Source organism: Sceloporus occidentalis, unplaced genomic scaffold, assembly GCF_023333645.1.
Source record: "Sceloporus occidentalis isolate IW3139 unplaced genomic scaffold, rSceOcc1.0.p SCAF_5, whole genome shotgun sequence".
Lineage (NCBI taxonomy): Eukaryota > Metazoa > Chordata > Lepidosauria > Squamata > Phrynosomatidae > Sceloporus > Sceloporus occidentalis.
In genome coordinates, this window is record NW_028316985.1 from 10,239,408 (window position 1) to 10,265,467 (window position 26,060).

Genomic DNA, 26,060 nt, shown 5'->3' on the forward strand with positions numbered 1-26,060 from the left:
CTATAGGGCCCCTTCCAATTCTATGATTCTTTGAAAATCCAGTACATTATGCAGAAAACTCTCCACATCCACAGATTCTTTATCCATAGATTCAAGCATCCATGGTTTGTAAATATTTTTAAAATACACAAATTCCAATAAGCAAACCCTGATGTTGCCAATTTATATAAGGGACACAATTTTTCTATGCCACTGTATTTAATGGGACTTGAGGATCCACAGATTTTCGTATCCATGGGTGTCTTGGAACCAAACCTCAGTGGATACCAAGGGCCCACTGTATAAGGCCTGTTTCCTTTAAAAAAATAATCAGTTCTCAAAGCGCTGTCAAAATAAAAAGGTCTTCCCTGGGCTTGGAAAAATCATAAGGGTGTTGGTCTAATCTCTCTGGGAAGGAAGTTCCAGAGCTTGGGAGCAGCCACTGAGAAGGCCCTCTCCAATGCTCCCTGTAAGTGTTCCTGTGAGGGTTTGGAACAGAGAGACCTCAAAACACAGGCTGGTTCATATGAGAGAATGTGATCTTTCAGATAACCTGGACCTGAGCTGTATGGGATTTCATAGGTCATAACCGTAACTATATTCTAGGCCAGCTGATAACTGTTTCAAATCTATGCAGCAAGCTCCCTACATATCTGCATTCACATAAAAACACTGGGCCCAAAGAAAAACTATAAGCAAAAGTGCCATGTACAAACTAGATCATAGCGTTATTTCTGGCTTGCTCAGTTTATTGTCTGCCATGGAGTTATCAAGTGCTGCTGTCAACTTGGTTGCACACAAGGTAGACATGCTTCCTCATACGCTTCACTGATTTACAAAAGCACTGGCCAGGAGCAGATGGTGAGTTCTAAGTAGTTAAAATTAATTTAAAGCTTAATAAAATGCACACCTCGAGGAGTTTTAATCTTAAGGTGGCTCATTGCAGCTGCAAGTGCCAAGTGTTCACTGTTCTTTCGGTTGGTTGGAATTCAGCCAAAGGGGGGGGAGGAAGGAAGAAGAGTATTTCGTTTCTGTGGGTCAAGATGTTTTGTGCCATATTAAAGGCTATCTAATCCATCAAATGCTAATTAACTAAGTGCTTAGGAAGAGGCTATAATGTAATGTTATTTATAATATACCAGCAGAAAACCTGAGGGAGTCTACCCAATAAGGTTAGCAACATGTCTCTTACTTTTTGTAGAATGTCCAGTGACAAATGTAAGTGAAAGAAGCACTTTTTCATTTAATGTGCAAGCTGACACATAAAACCAATTTACATCAGATGTTGTAAAGACAAGTAATCCAGCTTGATTTTAAAAATAATAATAGATGAACAGTGAATACAAAAGAATCATTGTATCAGCCACTGTTAACCATTACCAATGTAATCTTCAAATAAGGTAGAAGCAAATTATCCAGTTATTGGCCATTCCAAGGGACTGGGCAACCTATGTTGAATATTTTATTTCATCTTTATTTTTTATTTCAGCATTTGGAGCCTGTCACAGTTGTCTTACAAGCACAAAGGGCTTCTTTGCCTGCCTATTATCTCCAAACTGATAAATACCTGCATGGAAGATGAAGTCAGCAGGAAGACTTTTCTAGCAGACAGTTTTCAGCAGTTTTCACCTATTTCTTATGCAAAGTACAGGAGCATTTCTTCCATAAAGGAGGGGACCCTTACACACCCCCAGATATTCTTGGACTGCAGCAACCTATTCCAGCAAACATATTTATTAGTATGCTGGGAGCTCCAGTGCAAGAACATCTTGCTTCATGATTCCCACCCTCGCCTCTATGTTGCACATTTGTCTTGGTGATATACAGTACTGTATGAACATAAAAGTGCTATGCAGTGCATAGGCTACCCCCATACCTTCTTTCTCACATTGCAACTGTATGTATATTTTTGGGGAAAGTTAGGGCGTACAGGTAGAACACATATTTTGCAAACAGAAAGACACATTTTAATCCCTGGCATCACCAAATCAGGCTGGGAAAGCCCTGGAGAGCCTGTGCCTGTCCGGGTAAACAGTACCAATGATTTGACTCCTTATAAGTCAGCTTTCTATATTCCATTTTTAAACCAGCTCATGCTTCAGCACTATGAGATCAGGAACCTCTGATATTTGGGAGAAGGACCATATCTCAGTGGTAGCACTCATGCTTGGCATGCAGAAGGTCCCAGATTCAACTCCCTAGCATTCTAAGAGGAACTGGAAAGTACTTCCATCTGAGGAAACAACAATGACCAACTCAAGTGTGTTGGAAAACTCTCATTACCCTCTGTTTGGTGACAGTGTAGATGGACCAATTTCTGGAGCTTCGTAGAACAAAAAATGAATGCAAGCTACAGTTAACATAGTACAGCAATCAGAAATGCATACTGGAGAGATAAGATTCAAACCATGATTTTCTTTGGCATGGTGTGAGAATAGGAGTTTTATACATGGTTGTTGTTGTTTTTTCTGTCTGTAAAGTTCTAGAAGTTAGATTTTCATTGCTGTTATTCCTGCCATGATAATACTGTTTACCACAGTTTCTTGAGCATCTTGTGGTTTACCTCCTGTGCTATCCTTAGTGGCAGCAAATCAAGTCAGCTTTCTTTCCTTAACTATGGGCCCAAACAGACAAGCCAAAATAAGCTGCTTCAGGTCACTTTGGAGGTATGCTGTTTTAACTACACATGCATCTTAAGAGGCCAGAAGCTGCAGCAAAGCTGCGCTCTAACCCTTAGGACTGGAGCGTGGCTTTGGCACAGCTTCTGGCCTCTTAGGATGCATGCAGCATTTAAACAGCATGCCTCCAAAAGTGACCCGAAGCAGCTTTATTTTGGTCGGTCTGTTTGGGTCCTATATTTTCATTCTATAACTGACATGTTCTAGTTTTGTGCATTTTGTGTGTTTTCTTGGCCTCTATACATCTTCTTAATCACTCACATTAAGGAAGCAATATACTATTTTTAGTCCAGTGCAGGTTACCAAAGTTTTATGATATTTATACAATTGCACAGTAATAGTATTATCTTCCAATATCCTACTTAGAATCAAGAAGTTACTGCTTCTTTTATCTGTCCACATCTGTCTAGCATCAAATTGTTGCTGGTCTGTGGTAAGATTTAGATGAGGTTTTAACAAGTGATTAATCAGCGTAGGTGCTATATCTTTCACTACTTTCTTTTCTTCAGTTCTGGAGTGGTGATGCGTAAATAGCGTGCACATGTATGTCTACTGCAAGTCCATTTGTCCTCAAAGAGGGTTTCATGTGACTTGATCCTCAATTTCTGTTGTATGCTTTCTGTTATGCTTTCAAAGCCTACTAATCCAATAAATTACCGGGGTTATCTAGGGTTTTTATATTTGCAGCATGAAAGTTGTGACTTTTCATTGCAGGATATGTAGCTGAATCTGTACCACAGAAATAATGCAGTTTGGCACCGATTTAACTGTCACGGCTCAATGCTACAGAATTCTGGGATTTTTAACTTTGTGAGATGTTTAGCCTTCTCTTATCAGTGAGCTCTGGTGCTCTGGTGCCACAACAACCATAGGATGGAATCATGACAGTTGAAGAGTGTCAGATGGGATTAATTCTACAATGTGGTAGTAGTCACAGTGAAAGTCCTAGCTCAAAATGGCAAAAATTGGCCTGTTACAGACTGCCAAAATAAAGCTGCTTCGGGTCTGTTTGGAGGTATGCTATTTAAATGATGCATGCATCCCAAGAATCCGGAAGCTGCACCAAAAGCTGCACTCCAGTGCTTAGGAATGGAGTGTGGCTTTGGTGCGACCTCCGGACTCTTTGGACCCATGCATCATTTAAATAGCATACCTCCAAAAAGACCCGAAGCAGCTTTATTTTGGCAGTCTGTAACAGGCCATTGTTTTGAATGTGTTTCATTCACCTCAATATTGGGGGGGGGGGGGGTTATTTCAATCAATTAATCCACAAAACAGAAAAAAATGAATAAGCATTTCCTGCCAAATCCAAAGATACTTTATTCACAAGCAGATGTAAAAATCTAAAAGCTGTCTTCTGTCATATCCCAGGCCAAGCACCAGAATCAGAGAATAACAGTTCAATCCTATGTATGTGTGGTCAAAAGTAAGACTGAATTCACTGGGATTTGCTTCCAGATATACATACTAATGTGCATAATTAGTGAAAATAAAAGGTTCTTCTTCATCAAATCATTGGGTCAGTGTAATGCATTTCCTCACCAGCTCTTTGTGACATTTATGGTGGGACATTCCATTTACTGATCTTTTTCTTCCCTCTTTTAGTGGCTGCATCAACGGCAAATTCCACAGCTGGGGCAGCCATGAATTCTTTGACTTCTCTGGGGACACTCCAAGGACTGGCTGGAGCCACTGTTGGATTGAATAATATAAATGCACTTGCAGGTACCGTAAACAGTGAGTATTTATTGCTGTGGTGGACACTCCAGCAATTTCCCTGCAATCACCGTAGGAACATTAGCCACTATAATATAGTGAATGTGAACACATGTACAAAATCTCTGGGAAAATTGGCATAATTCCGTTCTGGGCATCTGCAGTGCCAAGACCTAAACCACTTTTTTTAAATTAAAGGATCATAATACTTTAGAATACAAATGCTAATAATTGTTCGCAGTTCTGGACCTTTTTGTATAGGCTGTGTACACATTATACGGCCTTACTTAGATAGACTGAATGGACTCCCAAGAATCCTGGCATTTTCTTCTGGTTCAAGAGATTATGAAAGCAGATAGTTTTAAGTTGTAGCTCCTGCTATTGCTACTTGTAAGTAGTAACTGCTAGTAGTTAGTACAAAAAATAGTGAGAGCAGCAATAGCAGCTCACTTTTACAGTAAACATTTGATTAACCAAAGAGGTTATGTAGGATGCCCTTGTTAGTCCTGGTAGTTGTATTTATGGTTTTCAAGAAGCAATTACAGTATGACTCCCATATCCACCAAGAATACATTCCTAGACTTACTGTGGAAATGGAAAACTGTGGATAACAGTGAACTCTATTGAAATGAATGACTTCTGGAGGAAGTTGACCATAGAGTTGAGCTGGAAGACCTAAAGATTCCTAAAGAGAACACCTCTCTAGGCCTTTCTAGGTCTTCTGACTTGACTCTGTGGTCAACTTCCACCTGGAGCATATCATAGAATTGCATCGGAGAACCTAGAAAATGCCTAGAGAGCACATATTTTTCAGATGTATGTCAATGAAACACTTCTTGTGCCTGGAAGCCATGGACATGCACTGGGTTAATGTTACATGGTTGAGAGATGAGCCCATGGTAGAATTCTTTTACTAGAATCAGGATAAAAATATAAGTCATTCTAGAGAAACAGCCCTACATGTACAGTATATACTCGTGTACATGTCGACCTCATGTATAAGTCAAAGGAGGCTTTTAGGTCCAAAATCATGGATTTTGATATGACCCATAGATAAGTTGACGGTAAAACTTAGGGGCATGTCACAAATAATGTAAAGTGTAAAACACCATTTCCATCCCTCCTCCTTCTTTTCTGGACCTCTCCCAACCACCTAACACCATTTCCCTGGTGCTGGAGGAGAAGGTTTTAATACTGGATTGAGAAGGGAGGGAAATGGAGGGAAATGGGGTGTTTGGTGGAGTGAGAAGGTTTTAACATTGGATTGGGAAGGGAGAGAAGTGGAGTTAAATGGGGTGTTTGGTGGGGAGAGAAGGCTTTAACATTGGATTGAGAAGGGAATCACCTCTCTTTCGCTCGTTCTCTCTCTCTCTCTCTCTCTCTCTCTCTCTCTTTCTTTCTCTCTCTGTCTCTCTCTCTCTCTCCTGCCTGGACAGCTCTTTCAGAAATCAGTGCCCAGACACACGGGGTGGTTCTTCTTTCAGGACCTTTTTAAGCAGTATTACTATGGCCTGTTACAGACAGGCCAAAATACAGCTGCTTCGAGTCACTTTGGAGGTATGGTATTTCAATGATGCATGAGTCCTAAGAGTTAAAAAGCCGCACCAAAGCTGCACTCCAGTCCTTAGGACTGGAGTGTGGCTTTGGTGCAGCTTTTGGACTCTTAGGACGCATGCATCATTGAAATACCATACCTCCAAAGTGACTCGAAGCAGCTGTATTTTGGCCTGTCTGTAACAGGCCTATATTAACCTATACGTAAGTCGACCCAAGATTTTAGGGTCAACTTTTGGGCACAATTTTTGACTTATAATTGAGTATATACAATATATTCAGGTTTTTGGTTTTGTAGTCCTGTTGCTATAACTATGGGCCATCTCTCCAGCATCACCAGTATTCTTATTTATTTACTATTACATTTATTTGTATGCTGCCTTTCTCCCAAAACTGGGACTCAAGGCAGCCAGTAGAAGAGATGAATGTGGTTTCAGATCAAACCACATATTCAGCCATAAATTTTACTGATAGTCACAAATAAAATAAACTCACTGAATCAATTTGATTTTAATTATGTATTGGCATGATATAGTGGTTTGAACATTGGACTACAACTGTGAAGACCAAGATTCAAATCCCCACTATGCTATGGAAACCCACTGGGTGACATTGGCCAAGTCACACTCTCTCAGTCTCAAAGGAAAGCAAAGGGGGGGGGGGGACTTCTGAACAAATCTTGCCAAGAAAACCCTGGGATGGGTTTGACTTAGGCTCGCCATAAGCTGGAAATGACTTGAAGGTACACAACAACAACATGTGTTGATTCCTCATTCAACAATTGATTCCATAGATCTATTCTAGTTGGGAGCATTTTCTGTTGAAAGCAAAAAACCTGGAAAGCACTGTAAGCAGTAACAAAATCAATTTAGCAAGAACAGTCTCAGAAAACCAAAATAGTTTGATCCACTAGAAAAGGTGGGCTAAAAATAAATTGTTGTTGTTGTTATTATTATTATTATTATTATTATTATTATTATTATTATTAAAATAGTAAGTTACATTATGTAATGCAGAAGGAGATAACATCACCACCACACATAATACAACCAATTTGAATTAACCCATGCTCCCATAGTGTAATAGTAAGTCCTAGGACAGGGGTGAGCAACTGCAGAAAGTGTGGGAACCAATTTTTGCCCATGTGCCCCCCTCCCAGTGGGCTGCACCAGCACACTCAGCACAACTGAAAGTTATGTCATATTAGTTCCAGTTTTGATTTAGGCAATATTCAGCCTTTTTTGCTTTGGAGGTATCAAAGGAAGGCTTTGGAATGGGCAAAAATCTCTGTGTTTAAAAGGGATGTTGAGTAGCCTGAGTGAATGGTATTGCTTGAAACTTTTTTAACACATGGTGGTGCGACTAGGGAGCTTTAGTGAGCTTCAACAGCCACACTTAAGGGGCCACAAGGGCTACATGTAGTCCATAGGCCACACTTTGTGGCCCCATCTTACAGTACTAAATCAAAACCTATAAGCCCAGCACACAAGTTAAAATGTCCTAAAACAATCCATATTGCATCGTTGCCTAGACATGAATGAAAAGGACATGCATCTATTCAAAACTGTTAAAACAGAGGTCTACAAGCAAAGGTCTCTAGCACACCTTTCCATATCCCAATGAGACCATGCAGAGATCATCTCATCTGCTCATGTCAGACATCTCACTAGTTTTTAATTCTCACTGTGCTTCCAAGATTAAGAAAACAGAGGCAGCAACTGTTATGAATTAATCCCTGATACGTAGTGGGAGACATTTCAGATAATGGGTTTACAATGGGCCTCTACCATATCTGGAAAACTATTCTACAATATGCCAGAGTCCAATTTCCTCTTGTTACTAGGCCTTAAACAATGAAGTATAGGTTTTGTTTCACAAATACATTCCGGGAGGCTAGCTGTATTAGTCCTTAGTAACATTTTTCAGAAAAGCTGTGATATTGTCTTAGAGATTTACTGGTGTACAATGGGCCCTTGATATCCGCTGGTGTTTGGTTCCAGGATCCTCCATGGATACCAAAAGCTGTGCATGCTCAAGTCCCAGTAAAATAGTAAAATGGTGCCCCATAAATAAAATGGCAAAATCAAGGTTTGATTTGGGGAATTTATATATTTTAAAAATATTTTCAAACCATGGATGCTTGAATCCTTAGATAAAAAAACCAGTGGATACAAAGGGCTGACTGTATTTGACATAAGGCTATCTAGGCATGACCATATTTTACAATCAATATGGTCCCCAGGACTCCAAAAGGCCCACAGAGCCCTTGCTTTATACCTTTCCACCACCAGAGCTAAACTACATTCTGTGGATTAATTTGGCAAGAGAGGGAAGAGATACGCATTGTCTCCCTGTGCACTGCATTCTAGGTACAAGCAGCCCTCCACATTTATGGCCTTGAATTTTATGGATTTGATTTTTTGCAGATTTGATCAGTATTTTCTCTGTAGTAATCTCCAAAACATCTGGAAGACCAATGGTTGGGAACCACTGTTTTAGCCCAACGAAAGTAGTTGGTGCCTACAGTGACATTTTTTAAGCATCAGAGATTGCTAATTGGGGAAGCGAGGGAAGAGATAAGTCCTATCTTTCTGTGAGCTGGATTCCAGATTGCTCTTCCATTTTCAATTAATTACAATTTCAGTCAATGTCTAGTTTGGCTAGTTCCATGTAGTTAGGGTTGCTGGCCCTGATACTACCTGAAATATTGTTTGAGGATTAGCTGGTAATCAGAAACTTTCTTTGTCAGATGCATGAAGTAGGCTATGTAGGTAGTAATGTATATAGACATGAAAGGAACATTAGACAACTGCATTTCTAACAAATGTTCACAAAACTGGTCTCTCATTTCTATCCACAGTAGTAATTGTGTAGAGTTGGTGTTTAATTTTATGGCAATTGTCTGAGTCTCATTTTGTGTTCCCACAACTGAGGGGGAAAATTGTGTTCCTATTCTATTTAGTTCTTACCTTGTTTACTTGTTTTCACCGCACATCGTCTCAGGGACCTCAGTTCACGTGGCTATATATCTACCAGCCCCTCAATTGTTTCATGCCTCTGATTTGGGGTATTGGCAGTGAAGGCCTTTATAGTTGCTTCATCCCGCCCCTTGAAAATAAAAAACGTCTGCATGGATACATATTGGTTCATACATTACTTTCTATGTGCCATCGCAGATATGGAGGGTGTGTGATCTGAGGCTCTTTTCCATTCTCATGATGGGGATACAAGCCACTTTTTAATAGCCTGAAGAGGTACTTTGGTCAGCACAGTACTGACTATGCCAGCAGGCAAGCAGAACAGTCCTTATATTCTTTGCTACTGAACCCAACAACAGTCAATGTTTTTAACTACAGAAAAAGTGGATCCAAACCAAAGACTGAAGTTAAGGGTGATTTAGTTTATTTTTCCACTTCCTTGGTAACTTCTAGCTGCTGCTGTTCCTTGCATTTCTTTCTGCAATGCGGGGATTGTATTTGGCCATCACCAGTCTTTAGTCTATCACGGTGTATCCAGAGGAATGGATGTCCTCCCCAGTATAACTTGCTTGCTTCAGTTCTCTGCATGACAATCTTCTTGTCTTTGTTATCTGTCCTTTTTTGTCTTGTAAACCTCTTGTGAAGACTTTGGAGAAGGGTTCTGTTAATGACAGAAAAAATAATGGGAAGTCACATGGGGCCTTGTATAGAAAAGATCTTGCTTCTGGCAAGGGCTTCACAAAATGCAAGTGTTAAAAGTCCAAGCATAATATGGCCATATAGAGAGGCATAATGAAAAATATTGCATTCTAATGTTTCTCTTATTACTTGCTACTTTGCTCCAGCTGATATTTTGCAAATGATTTTCATCATGCTTCAGGTGTCTCTAGCTGAGCATCAACACCTAGCAAGGGGGCTATCCTTCTAAATGAATCCATAATTGTGCTGATATCTGCCCTGGGTTAACTAGGTTTGAGCCACAAAAGTTTCTACATGATCCCTATTATAGTATCATTTCAGGAGACTGTAAAAAAATAAAATGATGGATAAAGCCCAACCAACCAATACCAATTGCAGTGTTTCTCTTCACTAGCATAGGAAGCAGCCTTTCAGAGGGCACTCTGCCAAGGACCCCTTAAACCTCAAGCCCTAACATTGCTTGCCATGGTTACCTCCTCTTTCTCCCCCCAAAGAATTCTGGGAAACTTGGTTTCTAAAGAATTCTATGAGAGAATCCTTGTGAACATCTTTCACTGAACTGCAGTGGTTCCCTAGGGAGAGGTAAATAGTATTAATTTTAGTCATATGGTGTTTGGGTATCATTAAAAAGACTAGTGTGTTTGCATTGCCCCATTTGATTTGGTATTTTGATCAGTAAATGTTACAGAAAGAATGTGTCCCTTTTTATGGGATTCTTTTTCATCTTTACCATGACCCATAAATAAAGAAAATCATAGTAGTTTTCATATTATCTGGGTAGTCTGGAATAAATGGAATTAAGATTAAGTTTCTGGGTTTCTCACCAGCAAGGGTTTAATACCCTTAAATGTTCCATGATAGGGATACATGCCTTATCTGCCTTATAGGATCTCATTTCCTTCTATCTCTTCATCCCTAACCTTCCCAGTTGCATGTGGAACTCAAAATCTGGGCCACTGTAGGCTGAGGACAACAGTAGATCTCCCACAACAACAGAGGCTGGGGAATGGTAAGGCTTTGACTGATGGGATCAAAACTACCCTTGGGGGAAGACATGTATAGAGACATTGGAGAACACAGCATTGACTATGGATCTCCAGCGCTTCATTTGCTACAGTGCCCAGATCTGCCTTAGGAGTTTAAGTGCAGGTTGGCTGTTATGCATCTCTCTACAGTGCGGCTTACGCGTGGAATTGGAGAAGTCAAGAGTGGAAACATAACTGCCAATATTTTGGGTTGTCCCCATATGCATGAGAAAGAAATTATTCCAACAGCTCATTTCTCTAGAGAGAAGCCTGCAATTCGATTCTACAGTTACTTTACAGATTCCTTAAGACACAGCTTCTAAATGTGTCCCTAATTAGCTATTAAGTTGTTAGTTCTAAATTAAAAATTCCCACAAGGCTGTGGGCATAAAATATGTTTTTCCCTATTTGTTCCCTCTTATTTGCATTATGTGTTAATATTGTCAAATACAGCAGCATTTCTTTTCCGACTCACCCCTAGCCCTCACCCTTTCCCACAATTCCAGAAATATCAGGTGCAAGACACCTTATTTTTAAAAGGTTGTGGGATATCACATCTCTACCAAGTGATAACACTGTCTAAATGATGCTTATTTTAAAAAGTACAATGTATGCACTGAATTGAAAAAGACTGTTGTAGATATGGAAGGAAGACTCCTGTGCGGGTGTCCTAATTATCAAAAAATCATAGGAGTACACTGTCGTAGAATATGTATTGTTTAATCAATGGGGAAGGAGAATTATTAGGTCATCTTATTTCTTTTCTCTCTGCTAGGGTTGGTCCCAAGTGTTTGCTGTCAGTTTCCAGTCCTATTTTAAAATATTAAGTCACTGCTCTCTCTCTCTCTCTCTCTCTCTCTCTTTTTTTTTTTTTTAAGAGAGATTGAGAGAGAAAAACACATCTTGACACTCTCCCTCAAGGCATTTCCTTGAACATTCTTTGAAATATTGCCCCTAGCATCACTTTCAATGTAGCTGACACTTAATAAAATTCAGGAACCTCTGAGGTTGCCTTGTAGTGGGGCAGACACTTGGTTTATGAAGTCTTATTGCTATTCCAATCAGTAAAAGGTGTGCAGGGATTTCAGGCAAGAGGGAGCCCTTTCCCTGTTACCTTTATAACTGGATATGCAACTTCTGTCCAGTTCAATTTCACCTGCATTCTGATTTTTTCAAACTTCAACTTGTTCTTTATATTAAATCAGACCATTCATCCCTCTAACCCAACTGTGTCTACCCCAACTGGCAGCAATCCATCATAGTTTCACAGTGGCATTTCACAACCCTTCTGCCTTGAGAAGGAGAGAGCTGTTGGCTGAGCCCTTACATAGGCAAAGCCTGCATTCTACCATTTATTCCTGAATCCTACACGTGCTGTTCTTCCCAATATCCCAAATCATCTTGTTTGTTAGAAGCCTTATTCACATGACCAAAAAGGATATTGTGGATTTTTAAAGTGGGAAGCAGAACAGTTAGGTTGTTGGTTTTGTTAAATTCTATTTACAACAAAATTAACCTACATAATAAACACAGTAACAACTGCCAGTGTGGATAAAATGTAAAATGAGAAGGCAAAATCATAGACTGAGTTGGAGAACATACCATTTCATAAACTAACATGAGTCCTTGGTAGGTGGATAGATTGTGGTTGTAAGCTCCATCCCCTACATTTTCTGGGTCTTCCACACAGAACCTAATTCCAGTGGATCCTTGGTACCCACTGAGGTTTGGTTCCAGTACCCTCCATGGTTACCAGAAAGCAGAACGGGAATGCTCAAGTCCCATTATATACAATGGGATAGTAAAATGGTGTCCCTCATATAAAGTGACAAAATCAAAGTTTGCTTTTTGGAATCTTTGAAAATATTTTCAAGCCATGGATGATTGAATGTAATGATATGGAGATCCGACTGTATGTGAAACTTATACACATACACAGGCTATACAAAAGAAGGTGATGAGCACACTGAGATTACAGTCAGGATATTCAGTTCTCTAATGTCTCAGGCAGAGAAAGTTCCTTTTGATCACCTGTCATTTTCATCCTTTTAACTGGAGATGCCAGGGATTAAATCTGGGATCTTCTGCATATAAAGTACATGCTCTACTGTCGCACAAGCTAAACCTGAAGCTCATGTGCACCACTTCATTCTCAGATAGACCTTCCATAAAAAAATCCTCTCTCTCATTGACATGCTAGTTTTCAGAATTCAAAGATATAGCCATGTTAGTCTGTATAATCAGTATGTAGAGAGATCTTGTAGCACCTTTGAGTCTAACTGAAAGAAAGACGTTGGCAGCATGAGCTTTTGTAGACTTCAGTCTACTTCCTCAGATGGGGTCTGACATCTGAGAAAGTAGACTGAAGTCTATAAAAGCTCATGCTGCCAACGTCTTTCTTTCAGTTAGTCTCAAAGCTGGTACAAGATCTCTCTACATACTGATGCTAGTTTTCAGTTATATATAATTTTGCTTACTGTCTGCTCAAGCACAAATCTACAAGGACAGACACAGATCTGTGAGGACAAAGATGTAGTTAATGAGTTTTGTGGTGGGTCTATCCAGGTGATGCCAGTACTGACCAGGAGCAGCTAGCATATGAAACTGAGTTGATGCTAAAAGTCATTCTTAACCAAAGTCTCTGTGTGCTCAGTTTTTTGTGTGTGTGATGCTGTTACTGTTGCTGCTATTGTTCTCTCCGTGCCATCTGGTGAAGTGTCCAAATTTTTTGCATGAACAGCCATTGTCATTGGTGTCATATTAATGCCAACAACATTTGGAAAGCACTAATGAATAAGTGCAATTTCTTTTCTCTATTGTTGGGTTTTTTGTAAAGTTGCTCAAATGCTCTCAGGTATGGCCGCCCTGAATGGAGGACTTGGTGCAACAGGCTTGACGAATGGTACAGCTGGCACAATGGATGCCCTCACCCAAGCCTACTCAGGAATCCAGCAGTATGCCGCGGCGGCACTGCCGACACTGTACAGTCAAAGTCTGTTACAACAACAAAGTGCTGCAGGCAGCCAGAAAGAAGGTAAGAGATTAGGTGATTAAGAAAAGAAAAGCGCAAAGGAAGGCAAAAACAAGTTCAATGATAACAATGTGAACATCAACAGACTTGAAATTTAGCCAGTCTCCAAATTTATTATATTATCATTGTCATTATTATTAATTAATAAAGTAATTAAGTAGAGTTATACCCTGCCCTTTCAGGGCAGTCAAAACACTTACTGTAATTTTCAACAAATTAAAAACAATTATAAAAATGTGTGACTGAAAAATACACAAATGTTTCCTTTAAAAACAATAAATCAGATTAATCTTTTTTTTTCATTTCATTTTGCTTAATCTCATTTCCCAATGTTGATTTTTGCCACATTTATCATTCACCATGGCAAGCATGAGAGGTGGGGGAAAGTGATATTCACTTGAACACCTGCCTCTCAGTGAGATCTATATATTCATCATGATTCATCTTGAAAAGAGCAGTGCTGCTATTCTGTCAGACCCAACTCCTGCAGCACTTCTCATGCCAAGAGAATGGGCCAGACTTCTCAACTTTTTCAAAGTGACAGATGATGAAGGTGATAAGACCTGCATGTTTGTATACATGAATGGACGCATAGGCATGGAGTGGGTATAGGAAATCAGTAAACATTTTAAAGTTTTCCAGAAACCTTACCACCTATTCTTTATGTGAACATTCACATAATGTTGCTGTGGCCCAATGAAGAAGGTACCCATAGTTAAGACTATCCATAAAATGTGCTTACTTGAAAAATGTATTTCTTGTGTGGAAGGAGCTCCTCTATCTGAGTTCCATATATACTGCAATCATGTAGCTTTTGCAGCTAGACGATGCTTGGAGGTTAATGGCAAGACCTGTTGTCATCACATTGAAGGGTTCTTTATTTAATTGTGGATCTTGATGGGAAGCAAATAAATGATTGATTATTTCATGCTTAGTGCCACTAAAGCAAAATATATCCCAGTAAGTTAACAATGAGAATAAATTAAGACTAATTGCAAGGTGAATGGAAGGCCTTCCCTCTCCCTTCCCTTGCCACCGTTCCTTCCTTTTTCCTCTCCCTACTCTCAAAGGAATTCTATAGTTTTAATAGGGATGGTGTACCCGTTGCATAATCTGTAGTTAATTTTAAACTGGCAAGTAAAATTATCAAATGTGTTGTGCAAAACTGTATATTGTAAAGCAGCAATGGACCATTTAAATGTCACAGAAGCCTGGCTGATGACTATGCATATAAAATGCAGATTGAGTCTCCCTTATCCAGAATTCCTTAATGCAAAATTCCCCAAAATCCAAAATTGGATTTGAACTTTGTTTCATGCACAAAATTATTTAAAAATATATTGTGTATAAAATTACTTCAGGCTATTTGTATATAAGATGTACATGAAACATAAGCAAATTTCATGTTTAGACTTGGGTCCCATTTCCAAGGTATCTCTTTATGTATAAGCAAATATTCCAAAACCTGGGGGAAAAAATCTGAAATTCAAAATGCTTCTGGTCTCAAGAATTTCAGATAAGGGAGACTCAAGCTGTACTTGTTGTTTTCTTTTTTAATTGTTTGTTTTAAACTGCTTTTCAGTTTTATTGATAGTTTAATTATAAAACTTTATAACATTTTAAAATGTAAACATCTTAGCTGTGTCTATTTTATCATGTCTATCAGGCAGTTCTGCATGGAGAAGTTACTCCCCTCCCCAATTATGCCAGTTCCCCGCTCCCACTGTCTGCACATCCCATGCCAGTCCAGAAGGTTCCTTGACCAGGAACAGCAGCTTTTTAGGGCTACTGAGGGAGGAGTCAGGAAAGACAGGCATCCCCAAATCCAATCCAGTAAAAATGGTCACTAGATTACAAAAATTTGACAAGATTTGTAAAGTTACAGTATCGATTGAATTTCCCTTATCTGGAATTCTGAAATCCAAAATACTCCAAAATTCAAAACAGACACCTTTGCTTTCAAATGGTTTATGTCCACCACCTTTGTTTCAGGCACAAAATTGTTAAAAATATTATATAAAATTACTTTCAGATGATGTGCATAAGGTGTATACAGAAATGAATTTTGTGTTTAGACTTGGGTCCCATCTCCATATATGCAAATGCAGGTATTCCAACATAAAAAAAAAATCCATATACTTCTGGTCCCAAGCATTTTGGATAAGGAAGGCTCAACCTGTAGTAAGACATGATGTTGTGGTAAGAGGAAGGGCAAATGACATTGCATTGCTTTTGTTAAAATTCATGTCAACATTTGTTCTCCCTTTTCTTGAAGGTCCAGAAGGAGCAAATCTTTTCATTTATCACCTTCCACAGGAGTTTGGAGACCAGGACATTCTGCAGATGTTCATGCCTTTTGGGAATGTTATTTCTGCTAAGGTCTTCATTGACAAACAGACCAATTTGAGCAAATGCTTTGGTATGTAGTGTTTAATGCACAAAGATCCCCCCCCCTTCCCAGATGCTGGCAAATCAAGTGCAGAATGTGTGGAAATGCTGTTTTCACAATGCCTGTTTTAATTAGGTCTTCATTTAACTGAAGATGATTAACTGAACAATTGCTTATCTGATATAATTCAAAACAAAACCATGCTATGCCTGTGTGTTTGGTTTAACACCAACTAGCACATCCATTTGCATTCTTTTTAACTTACCTGATAACTATCATTTCATTTCTTCAGCTTATATGAGGTCTTGCCCCCAGTAACAAATATTTGCACTCTTGGTTTCTAACATCAGGAATGGAAATTAAATTATTATGGTATCTTCCCTAGCCAGTAGATAAAGCAAAGGCACTATTCACCATTCAAGATTCACTGGCCTAAATGAGATGAGTGTAAGACTCTTTCCATCATTTTGTACCTGCATCATTCTGTACTCCTCATAAAAGTATTTCTGTATTTTATGCTCTGTAAATATTACATTGAAGGAAGAAAGGGTGGTGAAAGCTCCATGAGAAAGGCAAGTCTGTCATTCCTCCACACACACAACACCACCATCCAACAGCAAATCTCCAAAATGTACATGAACATGAAGATGAGTCAGTTAAAAAATGGAAAAATTAAAGCATATACCATGTTTTCATTTCTTTTCTTTTTTTATTTAACTGAAAACTTTACTAGTTACATTGAAATAAATATTAAGAACATATATACATAAATTGGCTAGGCACTGGCTAACCATCTTTTCTGACATGCACAGCAAAGTGTCTGCTTCATAAAGCTAATTACATCCTATGTGGAGGAATGCCATTTATTATGCAAGCAAGCTACCTTATTACGGACACCTAATTATTCTCTTTTGTGTAAGAAAACTCTCCATGTTTAACTCATTACTTGCAAATTGCATTAAACTCTCTCTCTCCTGGATTAAGAAAAAAACTAAGCAATTAGATTTTTTCTTCTTTTTCCCTTCTTTTTTTCTGGCTTCCTCACAAAATTGACATAGAATACCTGACAAATTATGATTCCTTCCTATGCCAATTCAAGGTTTCCCATGCCTGTGCAAGTATATTCCAAAATGCATAAACTTTGCATAAGAGGAAGTGTCAGCCGGCATGGTGAAACCCAAGGTACACAGCTCTATGAAGACTTTTGAGGGAGGAAAACTAAGGAGGAATTCCCACCTTTAAAAAAATCATTACAGTAATAATTCAGTGGCACAGAATGTTGACAGACTAAGAAACAGAAAAAACTAACAACTAGGTCAGTGATGGTGAACCTATGGCACACGTGCCAGAGGTGGCACTCAGAGCCTTCTCTGTGGGAACATGTGCCGTCGCCTCAGCACAGAGTTTGCCAGAGTTTCATAACAGAGAGCCAGAGGGACATGGCACTTTGCAATAAATAAGTGGGTTTTGGGTTGCAGTTTGGGCACTTAGCCTCCAAAAGGTTCACCATCACTGAACTAGGCAAAAGTGACAGCTGAAGGGAGAAAACAAGCATAGAGAGAACAATCTCATACTCTAGAGACGTCAATTCCTGGTTTACACTGAAAAGCTATTTTCAGTTGTCCCCAGAAATGAAAGTGAAAGGTTGGCCATCAAAAGAGAAATAAAGATTTTAATCTAGTTGGGACTTGGCTGTTGTGTACCTATCCCACCTGGGGTAGGTACACAAGGTAGGAAAAACACCTGGAGTGGTTGGAACCCTGAACAAAAGTATTCCATACTTCAGTGACTTAAAGTATCCCACTTGCAACATCCTAATTTAAGATACACAAGGTTTTCCATTCCTCTCGTCTCCAAGCAACAGGAAATTCTGAGTCTGCCTGTTTCAAGTTCAGTTTCCTTAGAAAGGGCCTTAAGGGAAATTTTGGATCATATTCCAGAATAAATGAGTAAGTTGCCATCTAGCATCTCACCCAGTATCCCACTCCCAAAATTTTCTCTGTTACCTACATCTTTAGCAAAGGTTTCTTGAAACTATAAAATCAAACTGGCTATATTTTCTTGTTTTCTCATATTAAAACTGCAAAGTATAATGTTCCAGTGGAGGCGATGTGTACTTGTAGTTTTAATCAAGAACCTACTGTAAACCATCCTATACCCTATAGAAAAATCAATGAGAGAAACAGCCATGCTCATAAAAGTCCCACTTTTAATTTGCATTACTGTCACAAAAATCAGGAGCCAACTCTATTTATTCAGGATGAAGATGGCTTTTGAGAGTTATTTGAATAATTGAAACCATTTGATGTTTGACATAAGAAGAAGATAGTCAAAAGTCTGGATGTCACTATCGCTTTAACTAATGGATATGTCTCCCTTTGCTTTTAGGATTTACAGGAAGATTTGGGTGTGTTTTGGTCTGTTTCAGTAGCCTCAGCTTTTAAGTAGAGTTTAGCTGCTGCCATTGTTCCTGCTCTCTAATTTATTTAAATTATTTATGTACTGGATCTTCTTTACTGTTTTGATAGTTTGGAATAGGTAAACATCTCCCAGTATTCCTTGCCTAAGAAAATCCAATGGTATTCATGGGGTCACCATAAGTTGACAGGCAACTTGAAGGCACAGACACAGACACACATTTGAAAGTGCTGTGTAATTCACTTACTGAGGATTGCAATGGTGCTTTTCACCCAGAAGAGCATTCTAGAATTCTGTTAAATAAATAAACACAGCAGAATCTGGGTAGATTTATCAGAAATTATAATAGCAACTGTTATGAAAGTTCTCAAAAGGTCGCTGACATATGTAAGATTTCTTGTTTGGAGAAAATATCAGTTAAGAGTAGTATAATTACTGCATACTCTCCAACTGCCTGATTTTGACAGGGAGTCTTATTAGTCCTTTGCCATCCCAATTTTTCACATACTTTAAATATGTCCTATTTTCTCTCACTTCTTCTCACTTCCCCACTTTCCCTCTTTGTCCTCAGTTTGCTCCATACTAAATTTAAAGTGCAACTTCTCTGTAGGGCAAAATGGAGAGGACAAGGCAGAATCTTGTCCTTCCTTGTAGACCCTTGCAAAAGCAAATTTCTGCAGTCTCTCCTAGCTTGTGTGTTCTTCGCCATTAATACTTTTTGCCATGTTGACCGCACTATATTACTCAGGAACATGTGTCCCACCTTTCATCTGTAAAATGTTGGAGGATATATTGTTGTTTAATTTGGGCTGGATATTTTTATATTTTGAATGACAAATTTTAAAATTTTATATAAAAGTAAATGGATTAACCTTAGAGGGAGACAATTTCAAGTGAGGGGTTTTTGGGGGAGCATGGGCACCATCAAGGCTTCTAAATTTCTGTCACCTCTTTTGCTATATGTATAGTCCAGAGTTAATTCAGCTGGCACGGATAACACATTGAATCATAGAGTTGGAAGAGGCCACAAAGGTCATCCAGTCCAACCCCCTGCCATGCATTAGTTTGGATAAATTAAAATATACCTGGCCATAGTTTTTTGTGGGTTTTTCAGGCTATGTGGCCATGTTCTAGAAGAGTTTATTCCTGATGTTTCTCTTCTAGAACCTGGCCACATAGCCCGAAAAAACCGCAAAAAACTATGGATGCCAGCCATGAAAGCCTTCGATTCACATACCAGGTCATGTTGGTACATGACTTGGTTACATCCCGTTTGGAGTACTGTAATGCACTCTGTGTGGGGATGCCTTTGAGAAAAGTGCTCAGGAACTTCAGTTGTCCCAAAATAGCTCTACTGGGGCTGGCTACAGGGAGCACGCAACTCCCTCGTTGCATCAAATCCAATGGCTGCAATTTTGGGGCACAATTCAAAGTGCTGGCTTTGACATATAAAGCCCTGTATGGATTGGATCCAAATTATTTGAAAGTCCGTATCTCCCTTTATGAGCCTCTTAGAGTCTACAATGATCTGGAGAGGCCCTTCTCTCTGTCCCACCATCATCTCTTCCAACTCTATGATTCTATGATTCTATGATCCCAGGCTTTTTGGTGGACCAAAGGAAAGGGCCTTTTTGGTAGCTGCTCCCAGAACTCCCTCCCTGTCAAGACCAGGATGACCCCAACCTTCCTCTCCTTCCATCAGCAAGTCAAAAAATTGTTATACTATCAAACTTTTAAAACCTGACTAGGGTGGGGTTTAATGCTATGTAGTGCTGTTTCATTAGGTTTATGTGGTCACAATAAGTTGGAAATGACATGAAGCCACACAACAACAACAAATATGATATTTTAATTCATTTTAATGTTTTTAAGATGCAAAGGGATCTTGTAGCACATTAGAGACACAGGGGTGAAACAGACAGGCAAAATACAGTGGCTTCCAGTCACCTTGAAGGTGAGGGGATCGGATGACACACAAGGCAAAAGCTGGTTGAAAGCAAAACGAAATTGTGCTCCGGGGCTAAAAACCAGAGCAAAATGAAGTTGGGATACTCCAACTCAAGGTGGAAAATGCGCATCCTTGCACCAGCATATAAATGGCCCGTTGCTAGTGTGGGGCTGTAGGAAAGCAAAAATCCACTCACCAATAATGCAATGGATGTAATTACAACATATGCAAAACAGACAGTCATCCCACAGGGGAGCATGGAGTATCTCCATGATTGTGCTTTGCCAATGTTTTCGGGGACACAACGATGCTCCCGTGAATGGCATTGGCAGTGCATCACACCTGCAACTGTGTGGCCAACCATATGGGTGGGCATCCAATGGGGTGTCATCTGGGCAGGAAGAGGAACATAATTGGAGGTTGCTGGTGGTGTGTTTCTGTGATGGTACATATGCATGGTGGGCAGGTGGCCAAAAAACATTAATCGCATGATGCCATATGGTACAGAGAGCCTGTGGGTGTTCAGGACACCTTTGGTGTGGGCAGTGCACCAAAGTGGATTTGGACCCACTTTCAGATAATGCAGGATTGAGCTGCTTTTTCCCGTCTGTCTGCTCTGGCTCTGAGTGAAAGACTGAGTTTCCTCAGTTAGTCTCAACAGTGCTACAAGATCCCTTTGCATACTAATATTCCAGACTAAAACAATTATGTCTCTGAATGTTTTTAATGTTTACTGCTTTAACTTTATAAATCATTTCATCGCTTTTGAAATGACCTTTATATTTATACTTTTATTAATTGCTTTGTACAGTTTTAATTGGTATTGTTTTTAAATATGTTGTTAGCAGCCTTGCTTCCCATTACAGAACGAAAGGCAGGATATAAATAAATAAATAACAACTAGACATATCTTTCAAATGACTGGATTGTAATGGTTGTATTATGGCTTTATGTTTCTCCTTCTCTGTTTCTTCCTTTAAAGTAATTAAGTTTTATTGTTTTACAGTCTTTCATTAGCATTTTAAATCATATTTTTACTGATATTTTTCATCTTTGTTAGTAACTTTGACATTTCTGGAAAGGCAGGATATAAGCATATATACATATATAACAAAATTGCCATTGCTTTGGTGAATGAGGTATGACAAGAATGCCCTTAGGTTGGTTATACAGTATTTGGGATATCTGAAGCATGAACCAGTGGGAAGCTTAGAGAATATCACCCATTTTAACTGCTCATAAAATGGGGGCTATATGTCCAATCTCTCTGAAAATTGGCAATTGTGTCTCAGGGGAGTAATGCAATGCCTGAAAATATGAAAAATAGACCATTTGAACAGAAAACATCAAAGTTATAGACATTAGCAGACAGATTGGGCCTCCATTGTAATCAGTACAGAAATAAATGGGAATTGAAAAATGAATGAAACATTAACAAAAATGGGAAATGAAATGAACTAACAATAGTAAATAGAAAACCAAAGGAATGTGTGTGGTAGAAATGGGAGAAAAATATGTATAAATCTTTATTCTTTATGTAGTACAAGAACAATAGGAGCAATTATTTAAAATATTTTATGTTTTTCACTCATTCTAATGCTGTCCCCTCTTCTTTTTTTTAACCCCAACCCCAATTTTGTGTATTGTAGGTTTTGTTAGCTATGACAATCCTGTCTCTGCACAAGCTGCTATACAGGCTATGAATGGCTTTCAGATTGGCATGAAACGCTTGAAAGTTCAACTGAAGCGCTCCAAAAATGACAGCAAACCTTACTGATCATTACCCCAGAAGCTTACTGCTATTAATTTAGATTTCTTAGGGTAAGTCCCTTGAGCGAACCCACCCTCCCTCGCGGCGGCGGTGGGCGTTGAGAAAGAACGTAACAACACATTGCCAACCACCGCCAAAAAGACAGCTGTTTTTGACAAGACTGCTTCCATTTTCCCCACCTGCCATTAAAGGAAACTTGGCTATCCTAACTACATAAGTACTGAATTGTGTACTTAAAACAAAATTAATTGTCCTTAAAAAAGAAAACTTGCACATGCCCCTGAAATCTTAATAGCTGAAATTGTCAAGAATGAAAAATTACAGTTCTCACTTTTTCTGCCTGGTGTCCTAATTCTTTTGATGGGGACAATGAAAGCGGTTGTACATCTGGACCTAGACTTATCCAAAGGGCACCAGCAGTTTATAGGCTTATACAGTGGCCCTGGGCCAGGAAAGGAACTCATTCAGAAATGACACCAATTCTTTTCATTCAGTTTGCTTCTTATTAAGGGGCTTGAATAGTAATCTTATTCTTATTCTTATTTTGGTCCTTAGGGCTTTCAGATTGACATTATGTTATGTTCTCCTGTTAAAAACACTGGTCGTCTTTATATATTTCACTCGTTGGTTTTTTATTTCTATTTTTTTTTTTAAGTTCTTAGGAGGTTTTGTTTTTTTAGAGCTAGTGTAAAAAAAAGACATAGAGATCTGTTTCTAAAGCTACAGGGTTTAAAATAAATAAAAAGAGCAACAATACTTGATGTTTCTTGAAAGATAAACATTTAATAATGATAAAAATAATGATGATAATAATAATAATAATAATAATAATAATAGATAACAAAAGAAAGCCACAGGCCTGTAAATTTTATTTGTAAAAAGCATTTCTATTTTTATACAAAAATTTTTACTGCCTCAGAAATAATGGAAGTTATTTATTGCCTATTGTTAACTTATTGGATTTACTAAAGAGCAGCTCTCTCTGCTAGCTAGATTCTTTTGAAGTAGTCTTGGGAGTATATGTGCCAAGAATGGGTGCTTTTTCACCGTTGAATCCTACATCTTTTATGGTCCATACTTTTATATCCTCCTGTTTGTATTTTGTCTGGTTATCTTGTTTGTAGTTTCCATTACCTAATTTAAAAGTTTGGTCGTCTTAGGCTATTCTTTCTCTATCCCACTCCCCTTTCCCAACCCGCTCCTGCGCTGCACCTTTTTCCTTTTGTGACATTTGTTGAAACTGGTCCTTTACCTCCCCTCCGCCCTCCACCTCTCCCTCCCCAAATAAAACTGGAATCCATCTCCTCTAACTCCTTCTGGATGGATTCCTTTTGGGGGTCCCCTCATTGTGCCGTCGTTGACCGAGTGTACAGTTAATGCAAATTGCGCGAGTGGCTGAGATTCTAATGATGAAAGATTTGCATTAGTTTTTTCTCCTGCACCCATTAAAAGTGATTTTGTGTTCTGCTGCATAGACTCTCCGTAACTTTTTTTCCTCTCCCTTGTTTTTCCCTAGACATCTTCATGCCCGTTAGCTTCATCGTTTGCCTAGCATGTCCCTGTGGCGTCTTATAAAAAAAAACAGTTTCATCGTCCCGTCATTGTTTCTGATGTCTTTCTGACCTCACATCATAATTTGGTTCTCCTACTGACCTTTGATCTATAGTTTGAAATTTGCATGTGACCTCATCTAGCTATATGAATTCTGGGAAGTCAATGTGAAAAGCATTGCTGCATTTATGCAAGATTGAAATTTATTATTAGTCAAATTAATGATAGGATTATTAAATACACACACATACATACACGCACGCACGCACGCACACGCACACAACCTGTGGCAAAAATGTTTTGTTAGGGTTTTTAATTTGTTCCTTTTCCTTTCTTTCTTTCTTTTTTTTTTCCTTCTTTTCTTTTTAGTGTTTAAATAAAAAAACAGACTTGAAAGTATTATACAGAGATTGGCATTCTGGCTGGTCACTGATGACAATAGCAATATGTGTCCAGAGGCACAGAATGTTGGTTTCTAACAGACTACTTCCAAAACAGTTTTGAAATGAAGAACTGTCTGATTTTAAGTCTCTAGAGGTCTGTAATAGTTTTTACATTTTTCAGGCAGTGTAAAGTTTTTTGATAAGGCCATTTTAGGTGGCTCACTTTCTCATTAAGAATATATATATAGAACCACTTTTTGTAGATTAGTATAACAGAGAAAAAAAAGTTTTACCCTGTTTTAGGGCAAATGCTACCTATTTGTGTCACCTTTTGCTGAACTGACTCACAAGTTAGACAATCCATGAATTAATGCACATGAGAAATTACCTATATTTTATACTGTTTCAATGTACAGGAGAAAGGTTTACTGTAAGCTGTCGTTCCATTGGTGCTTCTGTGAATTAAGTTGTGGTTTCATCATGGGTCTTCTGTTCTTTAAGTGTTCTGTGTTTATGAACAAGAGGTTTGAAATTGGTTTTTACTTGAACATCGACAACAGAACAACAACAAAAAACGAATTTCAAAAAACAAAAAAAGTCGTTTGCTTAAAATTTTAAAAAAATAAATAAAATAAGGAGAAGGGTTTCATGTGAAAAATAAAAAACTATTCCAGACTAAGTTTGTGTTGGCTTCTGTGACGCATTGGTGTCAAACCTTTTTTTAAAAATTATTATTGTGGACAATTTAGATGTGTTTGTGTTCAGCAAAATGTGATCAGTTTTTTTCTTTTAAAGAAATGATGATGATAATAATAATAATAATTAAAAAAAAAAGAAATCAGTGAAAAAAAATCTTAGTGCCAAACTCCAAAGGTACTTTTCTTCCTAGAGCTTCAGTGTGTTTCTTGTGTGAAGTAATTTGATAACATGGGTATTTTACTATGTGTTTTGTATAAAATCCCTAATATTTAAAGGAAAAGAGGTTAAAAAGTTTGTTAACTTGCTATCCTGTGGTCTTGTTGCCTGAAATTGTTGTTGTTTGTTATTTCTCTTGGATGTTTTTTGTAAGACATTGTATAAGTGCCCATGTTTCACTTTTCTAACCACTCTGCACATCAGCGCTGTGAAAGCAAACCTCACAATGTAATTTCTTCATAATGTATGGAAACCTCTAAGGTGAGAAAGTTTTGAACTTTTAACCCTTTCCACCCAGAGCTGTCTTGAGTGTTAATACTTTTATACATTCACCATTTTGCTGTTTATTTTTATATATACATATATATATATATATCTATAGCTATAAATATATATATACTTAATTTTTGTGGTTTATTTAATACATGGTTGAAATCAGAAAAATGCACAGGGCAGACCTGAAGGACAAAAAATAATAATATTTTACTGCTGTCTAAATTTCTTCTGTATCTATAACTTAAAAAATATTTAAAATAGTTATTGTAGATCTCCTTTTTAGGTCTTTGGGGTTTTTTTTTTTTGTCTTTTCTTAAAAAGAGCTTTTAATATGCTGCTGGGAAAAAATGCTATTCAGTATTAATAAAATAAAATAAAAAATAATTCTTTAATTATGTATTGTATGGCCGCTCCTAGGCAGGAGAGGTAAACCCACGATTTGAAATCATTAAGGAAAAAAATATTTTTATAATGAAATAAAATGAACTTTTGCTTAAATCCAATGCACTAGAACTTCCTGGATGAAACTTTATTGTGCACTGCAGTTAAAACTACATTTTATGGGTGAGCTTTACACATGTCGTAATGCTTTGATGTGTTATCTGCCATTATCCGTAGTATATTGATCCGGATCTAATAGATACAAAGTAGGTGTGGCAATATCTTTTAATAACTTGATTTCTGTTGATAAGGGAACATGCAGATTTTTGAATTTCAGCAAACTCACTGAATGGCTGAAAGGGAATGAT

The 26,060-nt window shown here is 38.3% G+C and overlaps 1 protein-coding gene across 21 annotated transcripts in view; it reads left to right on the forward strand.

Annotated features, from left to right (window-relative positions):
* LOC149311644 (CUGBP Elav-like family member 2) overlaps positions 1-25,617 on the forward strand; it is a 628,876-nt gene extending 603,259 nt beyond the window's left edge. For 7 of the 21 annotated variants that reach the window (XM_089527529.1, XM_089527527.1, XM_089527534.1 and 4 more), the window contains 5 exons: positions 4,263-4,394; positions 10,533-10,613; positions 13,466-13,663; positions 15,936-16,079; positions 22,065-25,617. In XM_089527529.1, the coding sequence (XP_089383655.1) occupies positions 4,263-4,394; positions 10,533-10,613; positions 13,466-13,663; positions 15,936-16,079; positions 22,065-22,192 (683 nt within the window). In that variant the 3' untranslated portion in view covers positions 22,193-25,617. The remainder of the gene's footprint in view (positions 1-4,262; positions 4,395-10,532; positions 10,614-13,465; positions 13,664-15,935; positions 16,080-22,064) is intronic. The other 14 variants (XM_089527535.1, XM_089527542.1, XM_089527548.1 and 11 more) reach the window with 6 other exon arrangements.
* The last annotated feature ends 443 nt before the right edge of the window (positions 25,618-26,060 follow it).